The sequence below is a fragment of the Fundulus heteroclitus genome, unplaced genomic scaffold (genome assembly GCF_011125445.2).
Source record: "Fundulus heteroclitus isolate FHET01 unplaced genomic scaffold, MU-UCD_Fhet_4.1 scaffold_45, whole genome shotgun sequence".
In the NCBI taxonomy this organism is placed as follows: Eukaryota; Metazoa; Chordata; class Actinopteri; order Cyprinodontiformes; family Fundulidae; genus Fundulus; species Fundulus heteroclitus.
This window is the reverse complement of record NW_023396868.1, coordinates 1,397,205-1,421,896: the sequence shown is the minus strand read 5'-3', so window position 1 is coordinate 1,421,896 and position 24,692 is coordinate 1,397,205. Positions and strand designations below refer to the sequence as shown.

General features: G+C 43.2%; 1 protein-coding gene across 1 annotated transcript in view; it reads left to right on the top strand.

Moving 5' to 3' along the window:
* lmnb2 (lamin B2) overlaps window positions 1-24,692 on the top strand; it is a 54,456-nt gene that overhangs the window by 5,904 nt on the left and 23,860 nt on the right. Inside the window, exons 2-3 of the mRNA XM_036131654.1 lie at window positions 370-506; window positions 14,158-14,314. Coding sequence (XP_035987547.1) covers window positions 370-506; window positions 14,158-14,314 — 294 coding nt within the window. The remainder of the gene's footprint in view (window positions 1-369; window positions 507-14,157; window positions 14,315-24,692) is intronic.

Below are 24,692 nucleotides of genomic sequence, written 5' to 3'. Positions count from 1 at the left end.
CTCTCTCTCTCTCTGTCTCTCTGTGTCTCTCTGTCTCTCTGTGTGTCTATATATATCTATGCTATATGTGTGTAATCATGCAGCCCTAGTCACTTCAGAATTATAGTAGAACACCTACAGATGCTGCTCAACAAATTTCATCAACAACATCAACAACTGATGTAGATGTGTTCAAGAAAAACAATGTTTGAAGATTGTTTTGGATCTATCAAAGGAATGTTTTAATATTGCAACTGTGGGTTTTTTGTTTTGGCTCTTATTCCGAGTCTTAAAGAAACCCTGCAGCAAGCCGGCAACTGTAACCTCAGTAAGGGGAATCTATACAAGCTTAATCTCTCTAAATGTACACTTTGTTTTTTGTGTCTTTAGGTAACAGGGTTGAAGGCTCTGTATGAGGCAGAGTTAGCTGATGCTAGGCGGGTTCTGGATGAAACGGCTAAAGACAGAGCCAAGCTTCAGATTGATCTAGGGAAGGTCCAGGCTGATCTTGATGAAGCCACTCGCAAGTAAGTAATGAAATATGATGTGCTGCATTATTAGCAATTAGACCTGTATGATAATAGGAAAACATGCAAATATGGAGGTGGATTTTGCGATGGCAATGATATTGCTAGAGATAGGGCTGCAACGTCAACATGCATTATGAAAAAATGACAAGGCAAAATTCCATATATTGAAAATTTAAAATTTTGAAATATATTAACACGGGGCTGGACAATATAAAACGTATATTGATAAAACAGAAATCAGATTGATCAATATCGATAATGATCAAAAAATTCAAAACATATATTTTAAGTGCAGCCCTGGCCATTTTATGCTGTTGCTTAGCGACCTATTTTTAGATAAAGAACACACAAACTGAATTCAAACTCAACCCTTTATTCAACCAACTTTTTACCAAAACTGCAAGTAAAAACAACAAAAAACCTCCTGCTCTCTCAACACTTTGATGGGGCAGAGCTCGGAGACGGAGCCTGTTGAACTTTCCTGTTGTTCTTTTTTTTAGCTATCAATATACTTCTATCAATTGATATAAACCGCTCAAAAAAAAGGGGAACACTTAACACAATGTAACTCCAACTCAATCACACTTCTGTGAAATCAAACTGTTTGCTAAAGAACCAACACTGAATAACAATTAATTTCATTTGCTGTTGTGCAAATGGAATAGACAATAGGTGGAAACTAGAGGCAATTAGCAAGACGTCACCAATAAAGGAGTGTTTCTGCAGATGGTGACCACAGATCACTTCTCAGTTTCTCTGCTTTCTGACTGATGTTTTGGTCACTTTTGAATGCTGGTGGTACTTTCAGTCTAGTGGCAGCATGAGAGGGAGTCTACAACCCACACACGTGGCTTAGGTAGTGCAAGTTATCCAGGATGGCACATCAATGCGAGCTGGGGCAAGAAGGTTTGCTGGGTCTGTCAGCATAGTGTCCAGGGCATGAGGGCGCCACCAGAGGACAAGTATATCAGCAGACAACAACCTGCAGCAGGACCGCTACCTCTGCCTGTGTGCAAAGAGGAACAGGAGGAGCACTGCCAGAGCCCTGCAAAGTGACCTTCAGCATGCCACAAATGTGCATGTTTCTGCTCAAATGATCAGTAATACACTCCATGAGGGTGGTATGAAGGCCCGACATCCACAGGTGGAGGTGCTTACAGCCTAACACTGTGCAAGACGTTTGGCATTTGCAAGAAAAAAACAAGACTGGCAAAGTCGGCACTGGTGCCCTGTGCTCTTCACAGATGAAAGCAGGTTCACGTTGAGCACATGTCACAGATGTGACAGAGTCTTGAGACGCCATGGAGAACGTTCTGCTGCCTGCAACATCCTCCAGCATGACAAGTTTGGCAGTGGGTCAATAATAGTGTGGAGTGGACTTTCTTTGGGGGGTTGCACAGCCCTCCATGTGTTCGTCAGAGGTAGTCTGACTTAGGGCTGGACGATATAGAAAAAAAGCTTATCGATAAAAAAATGCAGATTGATCGATATCGATAATTATTGAAAATATTTAAAACCATATTTTATGTGCAGCTCTGCCTGGACATTTTATGATATTGCTAAATAATTTAATTTTAATAAAGAACACAAACACAGAATTCCAATTAAATCTCTATTTAACCAACTTTTTTAACCATAACAGAATTTTTTTAAAGAAAAATAACTTAAGAGACCTGAGTTATGTTATTAAATAATGACAAAGAATAAAGTGACCAGCAAAGTGACCAAAATAAATATACCAAATAAATAAATAAAATAGCCTATTTAGTAGGGCTGGGTATCATCTAGGATGAGCCGATTCGATACGATTCTCGATACACAGCTCACGATACGATTCTCGATACATAGCTCAGCTTGATTTGATTCCAATATCAATATTTATTACTTTGAATTAATGCTCAGTGATTCAATCACCAAAATCAGCCAAATATTATGTTTATGTTCTATTTATTGATCACAAACATATTAACAGGGAAATAAAGTGCATTTGCTTCAATGCATTTAACGTGTCACAGAAACCAAAAATGTGCCCAAACATCTGATTTTAGGGACAAAGGAGCTTCTAAAATCCTGTCGGCCGTTCCACAAATTCGTCTCACTTGCTCTCCTTCGCTGTGAACTGTAATGGTTGCGCTGTAATAACGCCCCCTAGAGGTCGGGAGGTATATCGATATTAAAAGCCAGAATATCGATATTAAATCGTTTTTAAAAATATCGATATTAATCTTTATATCGATTTTTATGCACAGCCCTACTATTTAGGTGGGAATAGTACACTAGTTACTTCTCAGGTTTCAGAATTGAGAGGCTGACGCAGGGCTGAGGTCCGAGTTTGTGGGATTGATTGCTGCTCATTTTGCACTGATTCTCTGCACTCCAACATGGTTTAGGGAGCGCTGTTAGAGAAAAACTTGCGTCCCGGAACTTTATATCCTTGGTCAAGAGTGGCGAGTAATTGTTTGAAGCCAGGTTTTTCAGCTGCAGACAACAGCAGCATATCCATCACTATGAAGCATTTTACTGCATGCGTGATGTCCTTATGCCGCTTGGACGCTTTGTCATTTTATCACAAAGAAGGGAGCCCAGTTTAGCTGCTATACCTGCTTTGTTTTGGAAGAACTTCCAGAAGATGACGCGGAGGGCTGCACAGCTCGCGCTGCTGCGGTTGTGAGCGGCTTTTGTGATGAAACAAGTTGGTTGCGTTACCAGACTTTGTTTTTACCGGTTCCTTGCTAGTTTTACAAATCACTGTGGTTTATTTCTGTCAGACTGGCGAACTAGTAAAACCCCGTTTTGGGACCGTTTTCTCCGCCACTCCTTGCTGCAACGTGCAGCAAGGAGCGGCGTGCTCTGTGTTGTGGTTTGAGAGGGCGGCGCTTTGTGACGCCGTGCCTGGGTCTGCGATTACGATTGGTCGAGACGAAGTAGTGACTAGCATTGACTAATATGATAGGCTGAATGGAAGGAGGAAAACTCTCCATCGAAGTTTTATCGACCCTATTTTTTTCCTAACGCGCTACACGTCTATCGATTGATATATATTGTTATTGAATTATCGTCCAGCCCTAGTCTGACTACCATTATGTACAGAGAGAAGATCCTCAGACCCATTGTGAGACCATATGCTGTTGCGGTTGGCTCTGGGTTCCTCTTAATGCAAGACAATGCTAGAACTCATGTGGCTGGAGTGTGTCAGGAGTTCCTGCAAGACGAAGGCATTGATGTTATGGACGGGGCCGGCCGTTTCCCAGACCTGAATCCTACTGAGTACACCTGGGACATCATGTCTCGCTCCATCCACCAACGCAGCGTTGCACCACAGACTGTCCAGGAGTTGGTGGATACGTTAGTCCAGGTCTGGAGGAGATCCCTCAGGACACCATCCACCTCCTCATCAGGATCTTGCCTGGGTGTTGTAGGGAGGTCATACATGGCCACACACGCTACTGAGCCTCGTTTTGACTCGTTAAGGACATTACATCAAAGTTGGGTCCGCCTGTAGTGTGTCTTTCCAATTTTGAGCGTGGCTCCAAATCCACGCCTCCATGGGTTAATAAATTAGATTTCCATTAATCATTTTTGAGTGATTTTGTTGTTGGCATATTCAGCTATGTAACGAACAAAGTATTTAATAAGAATCTTTCATTCATTCAGATCTAGGATGTGTTATTTTAGTGTTCCCTTTATTTTCTTTAACAGTGTATATTTTTGTTGAATTATCATCCTGCCCTGGTTGAGTCTCTCAATATTTTACTGTCAGCTGTAGACCATTTAAATCGCATGCAGCTCACTGAGGTGGCTGCAGCGGGCAGTATAGCGGTGAGCAACCAGCACCCTATCACATGAATCTGGCTCCAAGCAGTAATGGCTGTAGGCAGAGAGACACACAAAAATGTTTTATAAAGTTTAGAATTATTTTAGAATGAGAATATGGCTGTTTAAACCATAATTGTCGGCTTGGTTTATCAAGATATGGCTTAATTGTTAAAATACTCCATGTCCGTTTTCGCTGATCTATACCCTGGTTTCGGCTGAGTAGGAGATGAATAGGGCCCTATAAAATCCGTTTTCTTTTTTCCCAAATTCCGTTTTTTCCGTTTTAATTTTTGAAAATTCTGTTTTTTCCGTTTTTTAATTTTTACGAATTCAGTTTTTTTTACCCTTTACTGTTATTTCAGTCGTAAAAACAATGTGCTTTTAATGTTGATGATTAAAATGTACACAAATAAAATAGGAATGACCTTAAATTTGAGGTAAAAAACATCACATTTACTCAATACTTTTACTGCATGATGCAACATAACACTAAGTACTAACAAAATATTAATGGTTATGAACCAATTGTTATAAATAAAAGTGCTCCATTAGCGGAGCGGGTGCCTGTTTCTTCCCTGCCAATCACTGTATGCACGCGCGAAAGCAACAACAAACAACCGCGTGTTAATGTCAAATAAACATGGAAGTATATAGAGTTAGTTTTTTTTTTTTTTTTTTTTTTTTTTTTGGAATGTTAGCGAGGCGGTAGCGTGAGTTTGGCGAGGCAGCCGCCTCGCAAAGATAGTGCTGCGGGAAACACTGGTTATATGACTAGGTGAAGTTGGCGAAGACTGCTTACATTTTCAGGTAGGGCTCCTCCCTGTTTGCAGTGCTTCTTTAGAAACTGACACAGTTTTGTCATCTTTTGCAAAGGGATGTCAGCCTCAGTGTTTCTCAACTTTTTCGCCGAAAGCGGAGCTGTGGAGAGCCGCTTCATCATTTTTTCAATGTTTTGATGGGGGATGGTGGGGGGAAGCTGAAATGACAGAGCGGGAGGGGTTGTGTCGCGCAGATTTGCGTCCCCCGGTGTGCATTTCCCCCAGACGTGCGTTCTTCTCCCACACAAAAACAGAATTTCATTTCAAATGTAGAAATTCCGCGTTTACACTAGATTCCGCGTTAATTTGCCAATTCCGCGATTCCGTCCGCGATTCCGTGATCGCGGAAATTATAGGGCCCTAGATGAAGCTCCTCAGCCCCGGAGAGTTGGACTGCCTCTGAGGCAACAATAATGTTATTTTTCAGCTTATTTTAGTGTTTTTTTTAACACTTACAGATGCAAACAAATCAACTTACAATTAATGGTTCTAGATTAACGTTTGTTTCGTCCGATTAAAGCTATAGTTAGTAATCTTGTTCAGAAACGCATTTTGTTACACTGGGTGAAATGGTCCTTCCATCCTAAGAGTAGTCAATACTTTATGTATTCAGAAAAAGGACTTAAAAAAATCAGAACTTTGAGAACTGCAAACCTGTAAAAACTATGACCAATCCTTGCCATTTGGTTCGAATGGAAAGAACCAATTAGATGCCTTCTTGTCCTGCCCACACCTCCCTCTCTCCTTAGAGTTGTGTATAGGCAAAGGCAACGTTCAGAGTCCAGTGGGGGATTTTTTTATACTTCAATGATGATAGGGATGCAACGCTCTTTATGCGGTTATGGTTTTAAATATAAACACTCTTCAAGCTCCTGAAGTTGAATAAAAAATTTAAATTACATTTTATTTATATAGCGCCAGTTCATGAATGTCGTCTCAAGGCAATTTCCAAAATCAAATTTAATAAGATTATACACATTGGTCAAAAAAGTTCTATGTAAGGGAACCCAGTTGATTGCATCAAAGTCCCGACAAGCAGCATTCACTCCTAGAGAAGCGTAGAGCCACAGGGAGAGTTGTCTGCAGTAATCTGTTCTACATTAGATGGTAATAGCGGGTGATCTGTCTTCCCTGGATGATGTCACAGTTAACAGAACACCAGACCAGGTGTACCTACTATGAAGAGAAAAAGAGAACAAAGTTAAAAGATGAAATTATGACAGGCAATGCAAAACTGGAGAACAGTAGAACTCAGCAGAGTGAGAGAAATAGACCCTGATGTCCTCCAGCAGCCTAAGCCTATAGCAGCATAACTGTAGAGGTAGCTCAGGGTAACATGAGCCTCTCTAACTATAAGCTTTGTCAAAAAGGAAAGTTTTAGGATTATTCTTAAAAGTAGACAGGGTGTCTACCTCACAGACCAAAACTGGGAGTTGGTTCGATAGGAGAGGAGCCTGATAGCTAAAGGATCTGCCTCCCATTCTACTTTTAGAGACTCTAGGAATCACCAGCAGACCTGCAGTCTGAGAGCGAAGTGCTCTGTTAGGAACATACGGGGTAATCAGAGCTCTGATATATGATGGAGCTTGATTATTAAGGGCTTTATACGTTAGAAGAAGAATTTTAAATTCTATTCTTGATTTAACAGGAAGCCAATAAAGGGAAGCTAAAATTGGAGAAATATGATCCCTCTTGTTGATTTTCATCAGAACTCTTGCTGCAGCATTTTGGATCAGCTGAAGACTTTGAACTGCATTTTGTGGACTTTTTGATAGTAAAGAATTACAATAGTCCAGCCTTGAAGTAACAAATGCATGGACTAGTTTTTCAGCATCACCCCTGGACAGAATGTTTCTAATTTTGGCAATCTTCCTGAGGTGAACAAAGGAAACGGTGGAAACCTGTTTAATATGGGATTTAAATGACATGTCTTGGTCAAAGATAACACCAACACCATCTTATTTGTTTCTAGTGAGTAACCCAATAGGTTCCTGTTTAGTTATATTTTATAAATATGTCTAAATTTAACAATGTGTCACAAAATAAAAATTTTATTTAGTTTATTCAATCATTATATGATACATAAATTGTTAAACTATAATGGGGTGCTTCTTCTCATATTCAGCATATTTTAAAAAATGTAGCCCTAAAATGCCAAAAAAAAAAAAAAAAAATTTCAAAAAAAAAAAAAAATACATTCATAAAAACAGTTTCGTCAGATATATTATACCAGATATAACTGATTCCGCGTATTTGCGTGGAACCAAACACACTGAACTGCTTCCAGTTGATCGTAAAGCCGTATGTTTTTACGATGTTCAGAAAAGACGCTCGAGGTGGAGAAAAAGCTAGAAAGTGGGGAAAATGCTAATTTCAACAAAAGTGGTTAGAAAACGAGCAATTCGGGACACGGCTGCAACCTGTCGATGGTAAAGATGACAAAGAATTTTGCCGTGTTTGTAAAAAAAAAAATTAATCTTTGCACAATGGATGTCAATGCTTTACGGTCTCACATGAAGTCGGACCGTACAACAGCTAACAATGTCAAGTTACTTTTCTGTAACCAACGCTGTCACATCCGCTGCAGCTGAAGCAAGCTCTACCTCCACTAGTCGGGAAATCAGACGGTCTTCGAACAACATTTGGATCCTAATGCAACACTGCATGAAAAGGTGCTCTGGTGTTTGAACACAGCCATCAACAAGTACCCATGACTCTCCTATATATATTACACACACACATAGGAGAGTCAGGTACTTGTTGATGGCATTAAAACATATTTCTAACAGCATTAAAAAGCATTAAATTAGAGTTGCTCATTCCTGTATAAACCGTGGTCAGCATATGCAAGCTGTGCTAAACAGTTCTCTTTTATGGATATTAGGCTCCTGCCCCAGTTGCAAGCAAAGTGTAAGACTCTGGAGTGACCTAGAAATTTTAAACCCTTTTCTAGGCATTAAAAAAACATGTACAAACGTGAATATAAACGTCATGCAAAAAATTTGAAGAAATTATTGTTGTTGGTGTGAAAGCTCCTAATTAGATGTGTGTGCGAGTGAAAAACTGAACAATAAAACTTGCGACTTTATTAAAATGACATGGGTCCCCTTTCCGATGGGCTCACCACCTGTCGGAGGGGCCAGAGGGGTCAGGTGCATTGTGCAACGGGTAGAAGTAGAGGGCGGGGACCTTGGCTTTCCTATCCTCGGCTGCACAAGCTGGCTTTTTGGACGTGGAATGTCACCTCTCTGGTGGGGAAGGAGCCTGAGCTTGTGCGCGAGGTCCCTGCACGTTGGGGTTCACCCCGGTGAACGAGAGGGTGGCCTCCCTCCGCAATCGTGTGGGGGTACGGGTTCTGACTGTTGTTTGCGCTTATGCGCCAAACAGCAGTTCAGATTACCCACGCTTTTTGGAGTCCTTGGAAGGGGTACTGGAGAGTGTCCCTCCTGGGGACTCCCTCGTTTTGCTGGGGGACTTCAACGCTCACGTGGGCATTGACAGTGGGACCTGGAGGGGCGTGGTTGGGAGGAATGGCCCACCTGATCTGAACTCGAGTGGTGTTTTGTTGTTGGACTTCTGTGCTCGTCATGGATTGTCCATCACAAACACCATGTTTAAGCATAAGGGTGTCCGTATGTGCTCTTGGCACCAGGACACCCAAGGTCGCAGTTCAATGATCGACTTTGTTGTCGTTTCATCTGATCTGCGGCCGCATGTCTTGGACACTCGGGTGAAGAGAGGGGCGGAGCTCTCCACAGACCACTACCTGGTGGTGAGTTGGCTCCGATGGCGGGGGAGGAAGCCGGTCTGACCGGGCAGGCCCAAACGTACTGTGAGGGTTTGCTGGGAACGTCTGGCAGAGTCCCCCACTAGACGGAGCTTTAACTCCCACCTCCGGGAGAACTTTAAACACGTCCCGAGGAAGGCGGGGGACATTGAGTCTGAATGGACCATGTTCCGCGCCTCTATTGTTGAGGCGGCTAGTCGGAGCTGTGGCCGCAAGGTTGTCGGAGCTGTGGCCGCAAGGTTGTTGCTGCATGTCGCGGCGGCAACCCTCGAACCCGCTGGTGGACACCAGCGGTGAGGGAAGCCGCCAAGCTGAAGGAGTCCTACCGGGCTTTTTTAGCCTGTGGGACTCCGGAAGCAGCTGATGTGTACTGGTAGTCGAAGCGGCAGGCGGCTGGGCGGGTCACCGAGGCAAAAACTCTGCCGTGGGAAGAGTTCGGAGAGGCCAAGGAGAAAGACTTCCGTACGGCTTTGAAGCGATTCTGGTCCACTGTCCGGCGTCTCAGGAGGGGGAAGCAGTGCAGTACCAACACTGTTTACAGTGGGCATGGTGTGCTGCTGACCTCGACTCGGGACGTTGTGTTTCGGTGGGCGGAATACTTCGAAGACCTCCTTAATCCCACCAAAACGTCTTCCATTGCGGAAGCAAAGCCTGAGGACTCTGGGTCGGGTTCTCCCATCTCTGGTGCTGAGGTTGCCGAGGTTGTTTAAAAGCTCCTCGGTGGCAAAGCCCCGGGGGTGGATGAGATTCGCCCTGAGTACCTTAAGGCTCTGGATGTTGTGGGGCTGTGTTGGTTAACGCGGCTCTGCAGCATTGCGGGGGCAGTTCCCTTGGATTGGCAGACTGGGGTGGTGGTCACCCTATTTAAAAAGGGGGACCGGAGGGTGTGTTCCAACTACAGAGGAATCACACTCTTAAGCCTCCCTGGTAAGGTCTATTCAGGGGTTCTGGAAAGGAGGGTCCGTCGGATAGTTGAATCTCGGATTCAAGAAGAGCAGTGTGGTTTTCGTCCTGGCCGTGGGACACTGCACCAGCTCTATACCCTCAGCAGGATTCTGGAGGGGGCATGGGAGTTTGCCCAACCAGTCTACATGTGCTTTGTGGATCTGGAGAAGGCATTCGACCGTGTCCCCCGAGGGATCCTGTGGGGGGTACTCCGAGAGTATGGAGTACCGGACCCTTTAATAAGGGCTGTCAGGTCTCTGTACGACCAGTGTCAGAGTCTGGTCCACATTGCCGGCTGTAAGTCGGATTCGTTTGCAGTGAGAGTTGGCACTATAACAAAGGTTGCCCTTTGTCACCGATTCTGTTCATAACTTTTATGGACAGAATTTCTAGGCGCAGCCAAGGTGTTGAGGGGATCCGTTTTGGTGGCCTTAGGATTGCGTCTCTGCTATTCGCGGATGACGTGGTCCTATTGGCTTCATCAGGGCGTGATCTACAGCTCTCACTGGAGCGGTTCGCAGCCGAGTACGAAGCGGCCGGGATGAAAATCAGTGCCTCCAAATCCGAGACCATGGTCTTGAACCGGAAAAGGGTAGAGTGCCTTCTCCGGGTTTGGGAGGATGTGCTGCCCTTAGTGGAGGAGTTCAAGTATCTTGGGGTCTTGTTCACGAATGAGGGGAAGATGGAGCGGGAGATCGACTGGCGGATTGGTGCAGCATCTGCTGTGAAGCGGGCGCTGTACCGATCCGTTGTGGTGAAAAGAGAGCTGAGCCAAAAGGCGAAGCTCTCGATTTACCGGTCGATCTACGTTCCTACCCTCATCTATGGTCACGAGCTTTGGGTCGTGACCGAAAGAACGAGATCCCGGATACAGGCGGCTGAAATTAGTTTTCTCCGTAGTGTGTCTGGGCTCTCCCTTAGAGATAGGGTGAGGAGCTCAGTCATCCGGGGAGGACTCAGAGTAGAGCCGCTGCTCCTCCACGTCGAGAGGAGCCAGTTGAGGTGGCTCGGGCATCTGGTCAGGATGCCTCCTGGACGCCTCCCTGGTGAGGTGTTCCGTGCACGTCCCACCGGGAGGAGGCCCAGGGGAAGACCCAGGACACGCTGGAGGGACTATGTCTCTCGGCTAGCCTGGGAACGCCTTGGGATTCCTCCGGAGGAGCTGGCCCAAGTGGCCGGGGAGAGGGACGTCTGGGCCTCCCTACTGAAGCTGCAACCCCCGCGACCCGACCATGGATAAGCAGAAGCAGACAGACAGACGGACGGAAGGACGGACAGGGACTTTATTAAAATGTCAAATATGTTAATTTATATTTTAATACGCAATACCATGTCTATCTTTATTTAAGAGGCAAAAAATTCCACATTAAAACAGGTATTTATTTACACATTTGTTTGCACATTGTGTAAACATCAGGCATTATGATTGATTGGCCAGCATTTAACATTTTATGACACCAGTTTTCATTCCAATTTCTGAAAAGTGCTTGAAAATAAATTCCTCGTATAAGCATGGTTGTACAATTGCATATAAAAATGCCCAAATTTGCTTTTACACTTTCAGAGATAATAAGATAAAATATGCAATACATTTGCTACTTATTGACATTATGCAATTAAGAGCGATTACATTTTTTTATCGTTTGGCACCACTAATTTGAATTAGTGTAATTTGCCTATGTCCATGCCTTCTCCCACATTTGATCTCATATGTTTTTGGCTGTCAGTTTCTCCCACTTTTTGTTTTGTCTGAATGGGATTATGCTGACTCATTGATAAGAATACCTTATATAACCATGTCAATTTCTTAGCCCCTTCCCCTGAAATTGAGTTAGGAAGTTCTTAATCAGTGTGGGGTCTAAAACGTCTCCCCATTTCTTAAGTGTAATCACAAAAGACCATGATTGTAAATATCTAAAGAAATCTGTTTACTGGAGTTGAAAATGTTTACACCACTCTTCAAATGACATATGGTTGTTTTGTCAATTACTTCATTAATATATACAGTGGTTGGACAATGAAACTGAAACACCTGGTTTTAAACCACAATAATTTAACGTTATGAGTGACATACCAGAGTTCAAAAAAGGCCAAATTGTTGGTGCACGTCTTGCTGTCGCATCTGTGACCAAGACAGCAAGTCTTTGTGATGTATCAAGAGCCACGGTGTCCAGAGTAATGTCAGCATACCACCAAGAAGGACGAACCACATCCAACAGGATTAACTGTGGACGCAAGAGGAAGCTGTCTGAAAGTGATGTTCGGGTGCTAAACCGGATTGTATCCAAAAAACATAAAACCACGGCTCCCCAAATCACGGCAGAATTAAACGTGCACCTCAACTCTCCTGTTTCCACCAAAGCTCCACAGGGTCAATATCCACGGCCGGGCTGCTATAGCCAAACCTTTGGTCACTCTTGCCAATGCCAAACGTCGGTTTCAATGGTGCAAGGAGCGCAAATCTTGGGCTGTGGACAATGTGAAACATGTATTGTTCTCTGATGAGTCCACCTTTACTGTTTTCCCCACATCGGGGAGAGTTACGGTGTGGAGAAGCCCCAAAGAAGCGTACCACCCAGACTGTTGCATGCCCAGAGTGAAGCATGGGGGTGGATCAGTGATGGTTTGGGCTGCCATATCATGGCATTCCCTTGGCCCCATTCTTGTGCTAGATGGGCGCTTCACTGCCAAGGACTACCGAACCATTCTGGAGGACCATGTGCATCCAATGGTTCAAACATTGTATCCTGAAGGAGGCGCCGTGTATCAGGATGACAATGCACCAATACACACAGCAAGACTGGTGAAAGATTGGTTTGATGAACATGAAAGTGAAGTTGAACATTTCCCATGGCCTGCACAGTCACCACATCTAAATATTATTGAGCCACTTTGGGGTGTTTTGGAGGAGCGAGTCAGGAAACATTTTCCTCCACCAGCATCACGTCGTGACCTGGCCACCATCCTGCAATTAGAATGGCTTAAAATCCCTCTGACCACTGTGCAGGACTTGTATATGTCATTCCCAAGACAAATTGACGCTGTATTGGCCGCAAAAGGAGGCCCTACAACATACTAATAAATGATTGTGGTCTAAAACTAGGTGTTTCAGTTTCATTGTCCAATCCCTGTATACACACACATGACTTGGTGATAGCAGAAGTCACTTCTTTCAGGATTATTGCACGGGTTATAGCACGGTGTATTAAATAGATTATTGCACATTAGTTATTGCACTTTAGTTATTACAGTTATAGTTACAGTTATAGTGCAGCATTGTATAATCTGGTAGCAGCAGGAATGGAGCCAAATCGCACCCTGAGCTATTTATGTCTCTCGACTCCCACATAATAAGGCAGATGAGTCTGTGGACAAGCAAGTGCAGAGCTCAATTTAACAACATCACTATAAACTTCTTCGTGGGAAGAAGTCTCCCTGGCAGCTCCCACTCGCAAGCTCCAGCAGTGTCAGCCTCTCTGGACCATGGACTGAAAGTTGTGTGGTGGGTACTGCTGTGGGAAATTTAGGAATTTGTCTCAAGAAATAGCCAATAAGTGCGCTCAACTATGAAGTTTAAAATGTTAGCTCAGAGTCACCTGGGTTCGCACACTGGTAAACTGACACTCCCGCAGGAGAGAGAGCGCTCAGTCAAGACATATTTTTAACTGCCTTAGTGAATGTTTGTGTTTTGTAAATGGGTTCAATTTCTGAGGGTGGCTGCACTGGCCAGGAAGATGTCGGTGGAGGCTATTCTGATGGGGAACACGGGGCGGTCATTAAAGAGAAACGCTTGTAAATTACCAAGAATGACAAAGAATTAGTATCGCTTGTGTCGGGAGCACGGGATCCAACACGATAAGTGCATCCTTCTTCTGTTGTAACACAACAGTTAATTTCACGTGGTGCCCTGATTACTTCAGAATGCTGAGAACGTTTGCCTGATACGAGGAGGATGATCATATATAGGGCTGCATCCTTGTCAACATTAAACTGTGCCAAAATAATCCAACGCAGGACTAAATTTGGACCTTGCCTCCGCCCATGATTGTTTCTTATACAACTGCTATGGTCTGGCTCCACTTTAGAATGACTGGCAGATCCCTCCTCTGGATGGCGGTCTAAGTGGACGTTAGGAGTTAACTGGATGGAACAAACTTTGACTAACCATTAATTAACTACTGATCATAACTCGATTGTTTGTTTACACCCCTATTGTGAACATGGACATTCTGAATAAAGCTCTGTGACCAGCAGAAGTGATGTTTATCTCTTGTGCTTTAAGTGCCAAAAAGAAGGATGGGGACCTTGCCGCCGCATTGTCGAGGGCCAATGGGTTGGAAGGGCAGCTGAATAAGAGTGAAGCAGCTCTTTCCACAGCTCTAAGTCAAAACTCTGCGCTCTCTGCAGAACTTGCTGATATGAAGAACCAGCTGGCCAAGGTAGGTACTGCAAGAGTTTCTGCTTAAATAATCTCTGAAATAAAACAAACGAGAAATTCTGGGAGAACAGTGAACTGAAGACCGATTATCTAAATGTTGTTCCAATTGACAGACAGACTTTCACTTGGATAGGAAAAAAGGGTAGCACCTTTTTTAAGCTTTTCAGCTCACACTGTCGGCAGAAGCAAAAAATAAAGTGAAGACCTCCCAACATCCGCTTTTGGTCCTCATTGGAGGGTTCCCATGGGGTCTTAAAATTTGAAACTTTAAATTTAAGACCTTAAAAAGTCTTAAAAACTGCCAGATTTTCATCCCAGAGGACTCATGTACAAAGCAGACATACACACAAAACCTGCGCCACAATGTTTAACCCCCACTTCAGCGTGTACAAAAATGAACATTGGGTGAAAGTGCAGTAATCCAGAGAAATTTTTTACCTGCCATGACAAGGTGCGGCAGCAACGCAACTGTCTTCAATCAACAATTAAAAAAAAGTTCTAAAACTGACAAAAAGCCATGTCCATTTTATTTTGTTCAGTTTTTTTAATCCAAGAACCAATGAACCCAAAGTTTTTTCCCTGAGTTGAAGCTTTTATGGTTCAAACCTGTACCAAGAAATACAGGTCCTTCTCAAAATATTAGCATATTGTGATAAAGTTCATTATTTTCCATAATGTAATGATAAAACTTGAACATTCATATATTTTAGATTAATTGCACACTAACTGAAATATTTCAGGTCTTTTACTGTCTTAATATGGATGATTTTGGCATACAGTTCATGAAAACCCAAAATCTCATCTCACAAAATTAGCATATTTCGTCTGACCAATAAAAGAAAAGTGTTCTTAATATAAAAAAAGTCCACCTTCAAATAATTATGTACAGTTATGCACTCAATACTTGGTCGGGAGTCCTTTTGCAGAAATGATTGCTTCATTGCGACGTGGCATGGAGGCAATCAGCCTGTGGCACTGCTGAGGTGTTATGGAGGCCCAGGATGCTTCGATAGCGGCCTTTAGCTCATCCAGAGTGTTGGGTCTTGCGTCTCTCAACTTTCTCTTATCAATATCCCACAGATTCTCTGTGGGGTTCAGGTCAGGAGAGTTGGCAGTGATATCATGGTCAGTAAACCATTTACCAGTGGTTTTTGCACTGTGAGCAGGTGCCAGGTTGTGCTGAAAAATTAAATCTTCATCTGCGTTAAAGCTTTTCACCAGACTCAGTCCACTGCTTCCGCAGGTCCCCCAAGGTCTGGAATCGGCCCTTCTCCACAATCTTCCTCAGGGTCCGGTCACCTCTTCTTGTTGTGCAGCGTTTCTGCCATACTTTTTCCTTCCGACAGACTTCCCACTGAGGTGCTTTGATACAGCACTCTGGGAAAAGCCTATTCGTTCAGAAATATCTTTCTGTGTCATACCCTCTTGCTTGAGGGTGTCAATGATGGCCTTCTGGACAGCAGTCAGGTCAGCAGTCTTACCCATGATTGAGGTTTTGAGTGATGAACCAGGCTGGGAGTTTTAAAGGCCTCAGCAATCTTTTGCAGGTGTTAAGAGTTCATTTGTTGATTCAGATGATTAAGTTCATAGCTCGTGTAGAGACCCTTTTCAAGATATGCTAATTTTGTGAGATAGGAATTTTGGGTTTTCATGAGCTGTATGCCAAAATCATCCATATTAAGACAATAAATGACCTGAAATATTTCAGTTAGTGTGCAATGAATCTAAAATATATGAATGTTCAAGTTTTATCATTACATTATGGAAAATAATGAACTTTATCACAATATGCTAATATTGGTCCTAATTAAGGACCTGTAGAATCACATTTACCCTGATACAATAACGTAACGAGCGTAAAAAATAATGGAAACAACTTCGGTCAGATCTAAATTATGAAAATTCCTCTCTTTATCTCATGTAGATGGAAATCGGCATCGAATCTGTGTGCTATGGTGAAAAATGCATTTAAATCATCTAACAATCTCACGGAAAAAGAAAATGAGGTCTGATCAGCAGATTATTTCCTTACCAGTCGGGAGTGATGATTCCTAAGATAAACAATCACACGTCCATCAACGTGAAGTTGTTTGTAGTTGTTGAACAGTGGAAACGTTGGCGCTGCTGAAGGACGTCACTGATGAAGGAATGCTGAGGGAGCGTGTTTTCAGAGATCCTACTGGAACACCATGATCAGTGGCTTATTAGCTGGTTTAGATTGCCCAGGGCAATTCTTTTTTTAACTGGGCCCTACGTTACAGTACAACACAAAGTATTCATCTTTTAACAAAGACACTTTTGAGATTCTCTTTAATTTCACAGTAGCATCTATGCAATGAGATTTAATTACTCAAATGCAGACTTTGGTGCATTAAAATCTGATTTGAATTCAATTATTAAAATTTGCCAATTACAGCAAGTGAACAACTGACCCAAATACTGTTCTTAGATTGCTAGACCAAAAACCGTTCAGTTTATTATTGTTAGAGTCAACTATGCAAAATAATTTGCAAACTCTGATCTACAATAATTTACTCATTCAAATCCTACAAAAATCTGACCATCTTTACAATTATGATATTCAGTAGAGCAGGTAAAGAAGAATTAATATAATCTTTTTGGGTTTAAAAAATTTTGTTAATTTTTTGGTCCGTGAGTTGCTTTGACTTGACAATTTTGGCCCACGTACTGAAAAGCCCTCCTGTAGAGGCAACTGCGGCAAATGGAGGAAAACTATTTTTACACGTCAGGCTTGTATGAGAAAGGACGTGTCAATCTACATCTTTCTTGCTCTGACATCACCTTGCTTCAAATAGCGTTGTGACTCTTACGTGTCACAGCAAGAAAACAGAGGTTGTTGTGGGGAGGAGGGAAAGAAAATAGACCGACCACCGCTGAACATCTTCTGCAAAGTTAGATTCTGTAATAGTGTAAATGTAGTGATTGTTTTTATGCGCATACATGATTCTTTATACCGACTTTAAGCAGCTCAACCACCATTTAAAGACCGATGTTGACACGCAAGTTTCAGTGAGTGAAAGTGGAAGTAAAAGCCCCACACCGCTTCGTTCTCAGAGATTCTCCCTCCCGCTCACAGTGACAGAGGCAGACATTCGAAGGGCAAATTTATCTATAAATTAGATAGTTAAAAATACAATAAAATTGAAAACTTACTCTTGTTGTTGTTGGCAATCAGTCTTACAACGTTACCAGACGCTCTCTGCCAGGGAGGCGGCAGCAACGTATATGCGTCACGTGACGTCAAAGCACGGCGGCTGAATGCGCTAATGGATCGGCCAACGCATGAATGTATTGGCCATTACAAGACAAAAACGCAAATGTCGACCTCTAGAACTAAATATGAGCAGGCTCTGGGGGCAATGGCTGACTTCTAGCTAATTTGTTATGTAACGTCCTGAGTCGTTTTAAAGAACTAAACTTTAGTGTCAGGGTTTCAAGTCTTGAATCTGAAAATCTAAATTTAATGGTACTCCTCCAATAACCTGGCTACATGAAAAGACTGTGGGAAACATGAATGCTTCCATACTCACAGTCTAAACCAGGGATGGGCAACTTCCATGATAAAGAGGGCCACATTTTTTTCAGCACTACCATTGGAAGGCCACATGACCACGCACTTCAAATAATTGGATATGAAAGATGCTACAAATGATTCTCGATAAGATTTTTTTTTTATATATATATGAATTTATATCTGTATGTTTACTGCACCAACATACAACTATTTTCTGCGTATAAATGCATTTTAAAATGTCCTTAAGCAAAAGACATACTGTTTGCTTTAAAAAAAAATGCAAAAAGGAATTTAAACTCCTTCATATCAAAGAACAAAAAGTTTGCTTAAAAAACTGATTGCAAATAGTTTCTGTGTATAAAATTAATGCATTTTAACATGTCCTTCATAAGCAACAAAGACAAAACATTTGCTTAAAAAAGTACAAAAGGAATTTGAACTAATTCATGACAAAGAACAAAAAAGTTTTAAAAAACTGATTGCAAATAGCTCTACAGTGGCTCTGGCAGCTTCAGTGTACTTCTCATATTTAACCTTATGCAAGGTGTTGTGATGGAGACATTATCTTTCAGGGCTGATAATGTCTCCAAGCAAACTAGACACATTGGTTTCCTTTGAATTCGGTGAAGAGGTACTCTTCTTCTCAATTTGTCTGAAAAATGTGAGTCAAGTTTTCTGTTTATGCCACTGCTAATGGCCATGGCTCTTGACTTTCTTCCTCGCTGTTGCAAAAGTTGCTTGTGCCCGCTATTGTTTGGGTATGGCGCACCCTCTATCAGTCAAAAGTATAATTACAAGTTTTCTTTTTTATTATTATTAAATTATTATTGATCTATTCGCGGGCTGCACTGAGTGATGACGAGGGCCGTGTGTGGCCCCCGGGCCGCCAGTTGCCCATCCCTGGTCTAAACTAACAGCGAAACAGCTAGTAACTCAGTGTTCCAACATTCACAAACGGCAGCTGCTTTCACAGTTAGAGCTCCAAGAGATAATTTCACAACTAGAGCAAGGGGAACTAAGACACACAGGGGGAATTCAATCCCCCAGAGATTGGGTACCATACCCGAGGCCCTGGAAACAAACAAACAAAGACTCCAAGCCTTCACTGCCAGACTGAAGAGATACACAAAGGAGATAGAAACCAGAAGAAAACAGACTGTTAGCCACTGAACCAGCTAAAGTATACTCCCAGTAGCAGGTTAATAAGATATGGGCCAACTCACCAAGACAAGAAACTGAGCAATACTGGAAAGGGATATGGGAGAAAGAAGCATCACATAACAATGATTCACAGTGGCTAATAGACCTAAGAGCAGACCACAATAATCTCCCTGAACAAAGTCCGGTGAACATCACAATGGAAGACTCTCAGGAATGAAGAACTGGGCACACCATCCAGCATCTCACAGCAGGGTGTAAGATACTAGCAGGGAAGGAATACATGGAACACCATAACCAGTTGGCTGGTATAGTGTACAGAAACATCTGTTCAGAATACCAACTGGAGACCTCTAGGTGACAACCTGCTGCACTTCGGCAAAAGTCGTCAGAGCCCTCTGCTCACCTGACCTGGAATACCTTGCAGTTAATAGGGGGTTTTCAGGTGACGTCACGCTCACGTGACTACTCAGCGCGTCCGCCATATTGGGTGTCAGTCGTTTCGCACCGTTGACCTGCATTGTATGACGCCTTAGGCAGTATTGGAAGTGAACAACGGGGAAAACGTGTTTAATGGTTGGTTGCATGGCCCGTGGAGGTGGAGAACAACGCTCTTTCTATCGCCTACCAGCCGTAATCGTGAATCAGTGTGAAAAAACAAAACAGCTCTCTGAACAACGCCGTCACCTATGGCTGACACGGATATCCAGGTCCGATTTGGACGGTGTTAAGCTGGAATACGCCAGAGTCTGCGGTGTTCACTTTGTCACAGGTAATTAACTGTTAAGTATTTAAAACATGTAAGAATATATTAATAATAGGGCTTGGGCGTCATGTTGACTGCCTCCGCCGCCGCTACTGCCTATGACTACCGCGTACTGTACTCCCTCTCTCAGCCGTGTTTTAATTTGATTAATTTCACCTTAACTTGATTTCAACCATGGTAAACCGTTGCTGTATTGTGGGCTGTAACAGCGCAACACATGATCGCCATGGGAAAAACATAGAAACGGATTAATTTTCCACCGCTTTCCTGCCTGGAGGCGGAACCACAGAGAACAACTGTCAGAGATAACAAAGAGTCGTTGGCTCGCTTGGATCGCGGCTGTAAGTCGACCGAACATAACTTTCCACAGTATCCCGATGTCAATGAGAGTGTGTTCTAAACCTTTGAAACACGTAGCAGCTAGTTAAAAGTACATTACATGCGTGAGTGGTTGTTAGCACTAATGGTTAGCATGTGCCAGAGCCCGTCTGAGCACAGCTTACCTTTGAACGAGTTACTGTGTTCCCACTGTTTGCTGGCTTTATGATCTGCAGCTCCTACCGGCGCCAATACGGTAAATACAACTTAATTTTGCACTGGTCATTGTTCTGCTTAAATAATTAAAGCCGCGAGCGGCGTCGATCGGCCCTGCAGCCAAGCGCCTTCGCGCACCGCCGGCAGTCAGCCACCGCAGAAGCATGCGACGCATTTGCGTCGGATTGTTTACATTTTTACCATCTTATTAAAACTCACCCGTCCACGTATGATGGCGATTTCCTTGATGTACATAACTTCGACATCTCGTACCCAACCAGATGTGAACTGGTTGTGAGCCTCTAGATCCTTGTAAGCTCTCATTTCCTCAAGAGTGTGCAGAGGGTTTTCACCGAACACCAGGTAATGCACTATGTCGCCGTGCTCTACATTTGGCCAATCATCTGGATTACTGCTAAACAAGGCACCGTGGAGGGCATAGGGGTCCATATGGTCGATCACGGAACATTTCCTCAGATATACGTCCTTATCTGGTCGCTCTAGCGTGCTGGCGTACTTATCCATTCGCGATACGATAATACGTGTACGACAACTAGAGATAAGGAAGTGTGCCACCCAATATGGCGGACCGGAAGTTGGCCAGTGACGTCAGTGAAAACCCCCTATTGCAGACCATTTAAACGGTCTAGAGAGCTCAGCTCTGTCATAACCATCAAGGTGTACATGCAACCGATAGCTAACGCTAAGCTAGCTCTTGAAAATCTTAACTGCTTTGTTACTGGCCAAATGAACAGTAATCCAGAAGCGGCTATGTTAACTGCTGGGGACTTAAACCATGTTAATGAATTTATGGAACTTGGGGAGCACAGCCATTAAATTAAGTTCCCGACCAGAGACAATAATACATTAGATTAAGTTTACTGTAACATTCCAGGAGCATACAAAGCTGCTGTAGCTCCTCACTTTGGCTGATGAGATCAACTCTCTGTGGACCTGATTCCTGCCTACAACCCACTGAAATGCAGAACCAAACCCACAATTAAAAAACCTTCAGGTTTGGGCAGAAGAGGCCTGCTCAGCTCTACAGGGCTGTTTTGGAAACACTGACTGGGAGGGATGTATTTAAAGAGGGTGCTGACTTAGAAAGCTACACATCACCTGTACAGTCCTATGTCCACTGATGTTGTCCTACCCACAAAGACAATCGGAGTGTTTCCTAACCAGAAACTATGGGTGGACAGCTTGGTGCAGTCCCTGCTGAAGGCCTGGGATGCAGCATTCAGATCTGGAGACAGACTGGCCTACAGCAGGACTAGAAGCAAACTTAAAAAAGCATTGACTCAGCTCTTCCTGACACCTTAAACAGCTTGTTCGCATTCTTTGACTCTAAGCAGCAGGGAGCCTGAACATCTTCCCCATTTAGAGGAGCACCATCAGCCTCTCGTCCTGCAGCTCCACCGAGTGACCTCTTCCCTGAAAAAGGCCAACACCAACAAGGCCGCAGGTGTCAGCCCAGACGCTTAAATCGTGTGCTGACCAGCTAGCAGGGGTCTTTCTGGACATCTTCAACCTCTCCCTGCTGCTCTCCACTGTTCCTGCATGTCTGAAATCATCCGTTATCGTGCCTGTCCCCAAGAAACCAATCATTACCTGCATCAATAATTATCGTCCCATCACTCTGACCACTGTCATCATGAAGTGCTTCGAGAGGATTTTCCTAAAGTACATCAAGGATGCCATCCCTGCTGGCCTGGACAGCCTGCAATTTGCCTACAGGTAGAATCGCTGAAGTCAACAATCTCACACAGCGGTGCTCTAGGAACAATCTGATCCTGAACACCAATAAGACCAAGGAGGTAATAATAGACCACAGGAGGTCCGGGAGGACTGATTACACTCCTCTCTGCATACAGGGGGAGGTAATGGAGCTTGTCGACAGCATTAGGTTCCTCGGCATTCACATCTCCTGTGACCTCTCCTGGACTGCGAACACCTCCCACCTGGCGAAGAAGGCCCAACAATGGCTCTTCATCCTTAGGAAACTGAAAATGTCTGGACTGTCCACTAAACAGCTGAAGAACTTCTACAGAGCTACCATAGACTTTTTTATGTGTCAGAATAATTGTATGGAATGTGAGAAGCACAGTCCAGAAGAGGAAGAACCTAGCACGGATGGTGAGAACAGTGCAGGGGACTTTGGGATGCCTTCTGCGGGATCTAGATTCGATACAAAAATAAACAAGAATAGTGAAAAAAGTTTGTTTTACATACATACTGTATATACATCCAAATATATACAAACATATGAGTGTACATAACAAAATGAGCATATACCTCGGCACGCCAGCACTGAGGCTATGCACTAAACCAGACATGGTACACATGGGTTCAATCACAATCACAGATACAAACTCAAGATGACTGCCAGAAGGTCATTAAGTGTAACCTGACGAGCCAGATGAATTTCGTTCCGCTTAGCTCCGCCTAGCTTCACTCACATCCATCTGGGACCTCTTCCATAGAGAGTGATTTCTTCAACCAATTTTATTGTCCAGCCAATCAGGACGCAGGGATGGAGTTTCATAGATGTGACGTAGTGGAGAAGCGACCGTAAGACTGTTTTGATTCAGACAACAATGGCGGCTCGCATCAAGGAAGCAAGCATTAACATTGATGCTGCTATTTCTTCAGTGTTGTCCAATCTACCTAATATTGTTTCATTAAAAGAACATCAGAGAACGGCTCTGAAGGCTTTTGTTGGTGGAAACGATGTTTTCGCCCTTCTCCCGCCTGGATTTGGCAAGTTTTGTTTTTTGCTGCGTCACTCTCATCAGCGTCACAGGTTGTCTTCGGTGTAAGTGGTTGAAATAGCACGTCGATAAAGATGACAGACAAGTGGCTTATCCAATCCTATACAAGGATTTTTGATAAGGCCCAGCCTTCTGAAACGCCATTCCTATGGATCTGTTCCAAATGGATGAGTGGAGCTAGGCGGAGCAAAATTCATTTGGCTAGGGTCAGGTTACATTAAGTGGGCTCAGTTTTAAGTCTACCTAAATACGTCAATATCGGACCCCAGACAGAGAAAGGTTTGTCCCTGGACCCCCTTAGAGTTCATTTTATTTTCTCTAATTGTATGAAGTGTGTCAGGTCAGTAAACCACAAACACAACTTGGGTGAATTTTTGGATTTCCAATACAATAATATTATTTTTCGTGCAAGCAGCGTTGTGAAAGCAATTATGTTTCTATGGCCTCCCCTTAGTGTTGTATATCTTCTATATGTGGCACCAAATATGGCCATGGCTATGTTGGGTTGAAGATTAGTATTCAGTGCTTCTGACAGCATTTTAAAGATGGTAGACCAGTAGGTTACCAGGGCTGGGCATGACCAGAACTTATGTGTTCTGTCACAGCTTGCAACTGTGTTAGTATATATTTTAGCCAGTCTTGCTTTGGAATAGTGGATGTGATGTAGGACCTTAAATTGTATAATGCTTAGCTTGGCACAGAAAGTGCTGTTTACTTTCAGTAAAGCGTTCTCCCAAGTGTGCCTTTCCAAGCCCACTCCCAGCTCATCCACCCAGTCTGCTCTGATCTTTGCTAATGTTGTGCTTTTAAAAGAGGATGTACTATCACAGATTCTGGAGACCAGTCTTTTAGAATTAAACTGAGATTTTAACAGATTATCTAGACCAGATAGTGATGGTATGTATGGAAAATTGGGATCATGATATTGAAGGAAATGGTGGACTTGGAAATATTGAAATAAGATGGACCGAGGGAGGTCAGATTTGTGCAATAAATCTTCAAAGCTCACAAAGGTACAATTTATGTACAAGTCCTCAAAATTATTAATGCCACATCTCTGCCAGAAAGTAAATTCAGAGTCTACCTTAGCTGGGAGGAAAAGGTGATTATTGTGTATGGGACTCAGATGGAGAAGGTTTTGAAACCCAAAGCTCTTGTCTAAGCTGAGACCATATTTTGAGGGTGTTTATGACCATAGGGTTGTTAGTGTATTGCGAGAAAGAGAGGGGAAGGCCGGAAGTGACCAGGGCTCTGAGAGAAGTGGAGATGCAAGATACAGCTTCAAAGTGGCACCAGTCTGTATCGGGAGTGTGGAGCCAGTACATGATTTTTTTTTTTTACATTTGAGGCCCAATAGTTGTGACAAAGATTTGGAAGGGCTAAGCCCCCTTGGTTTTTAGGCCTCTTTAACAGTTCTAACCATATATTAGGCTTCTTCCCGTTCCATATAAATGAGATTAGAGCCTTATCAATAGACTTAACAAAGGACTTGGGGAGATATAGTGGGATACATTGAAACGGGTAAAGAAATCTGGGGAGCACGTTCATTTTGATACAGTTCACTTTCCCTGTCAAGGATAGGTGAAGTAGTTTCCATTTCTTCAAATCTAATTTA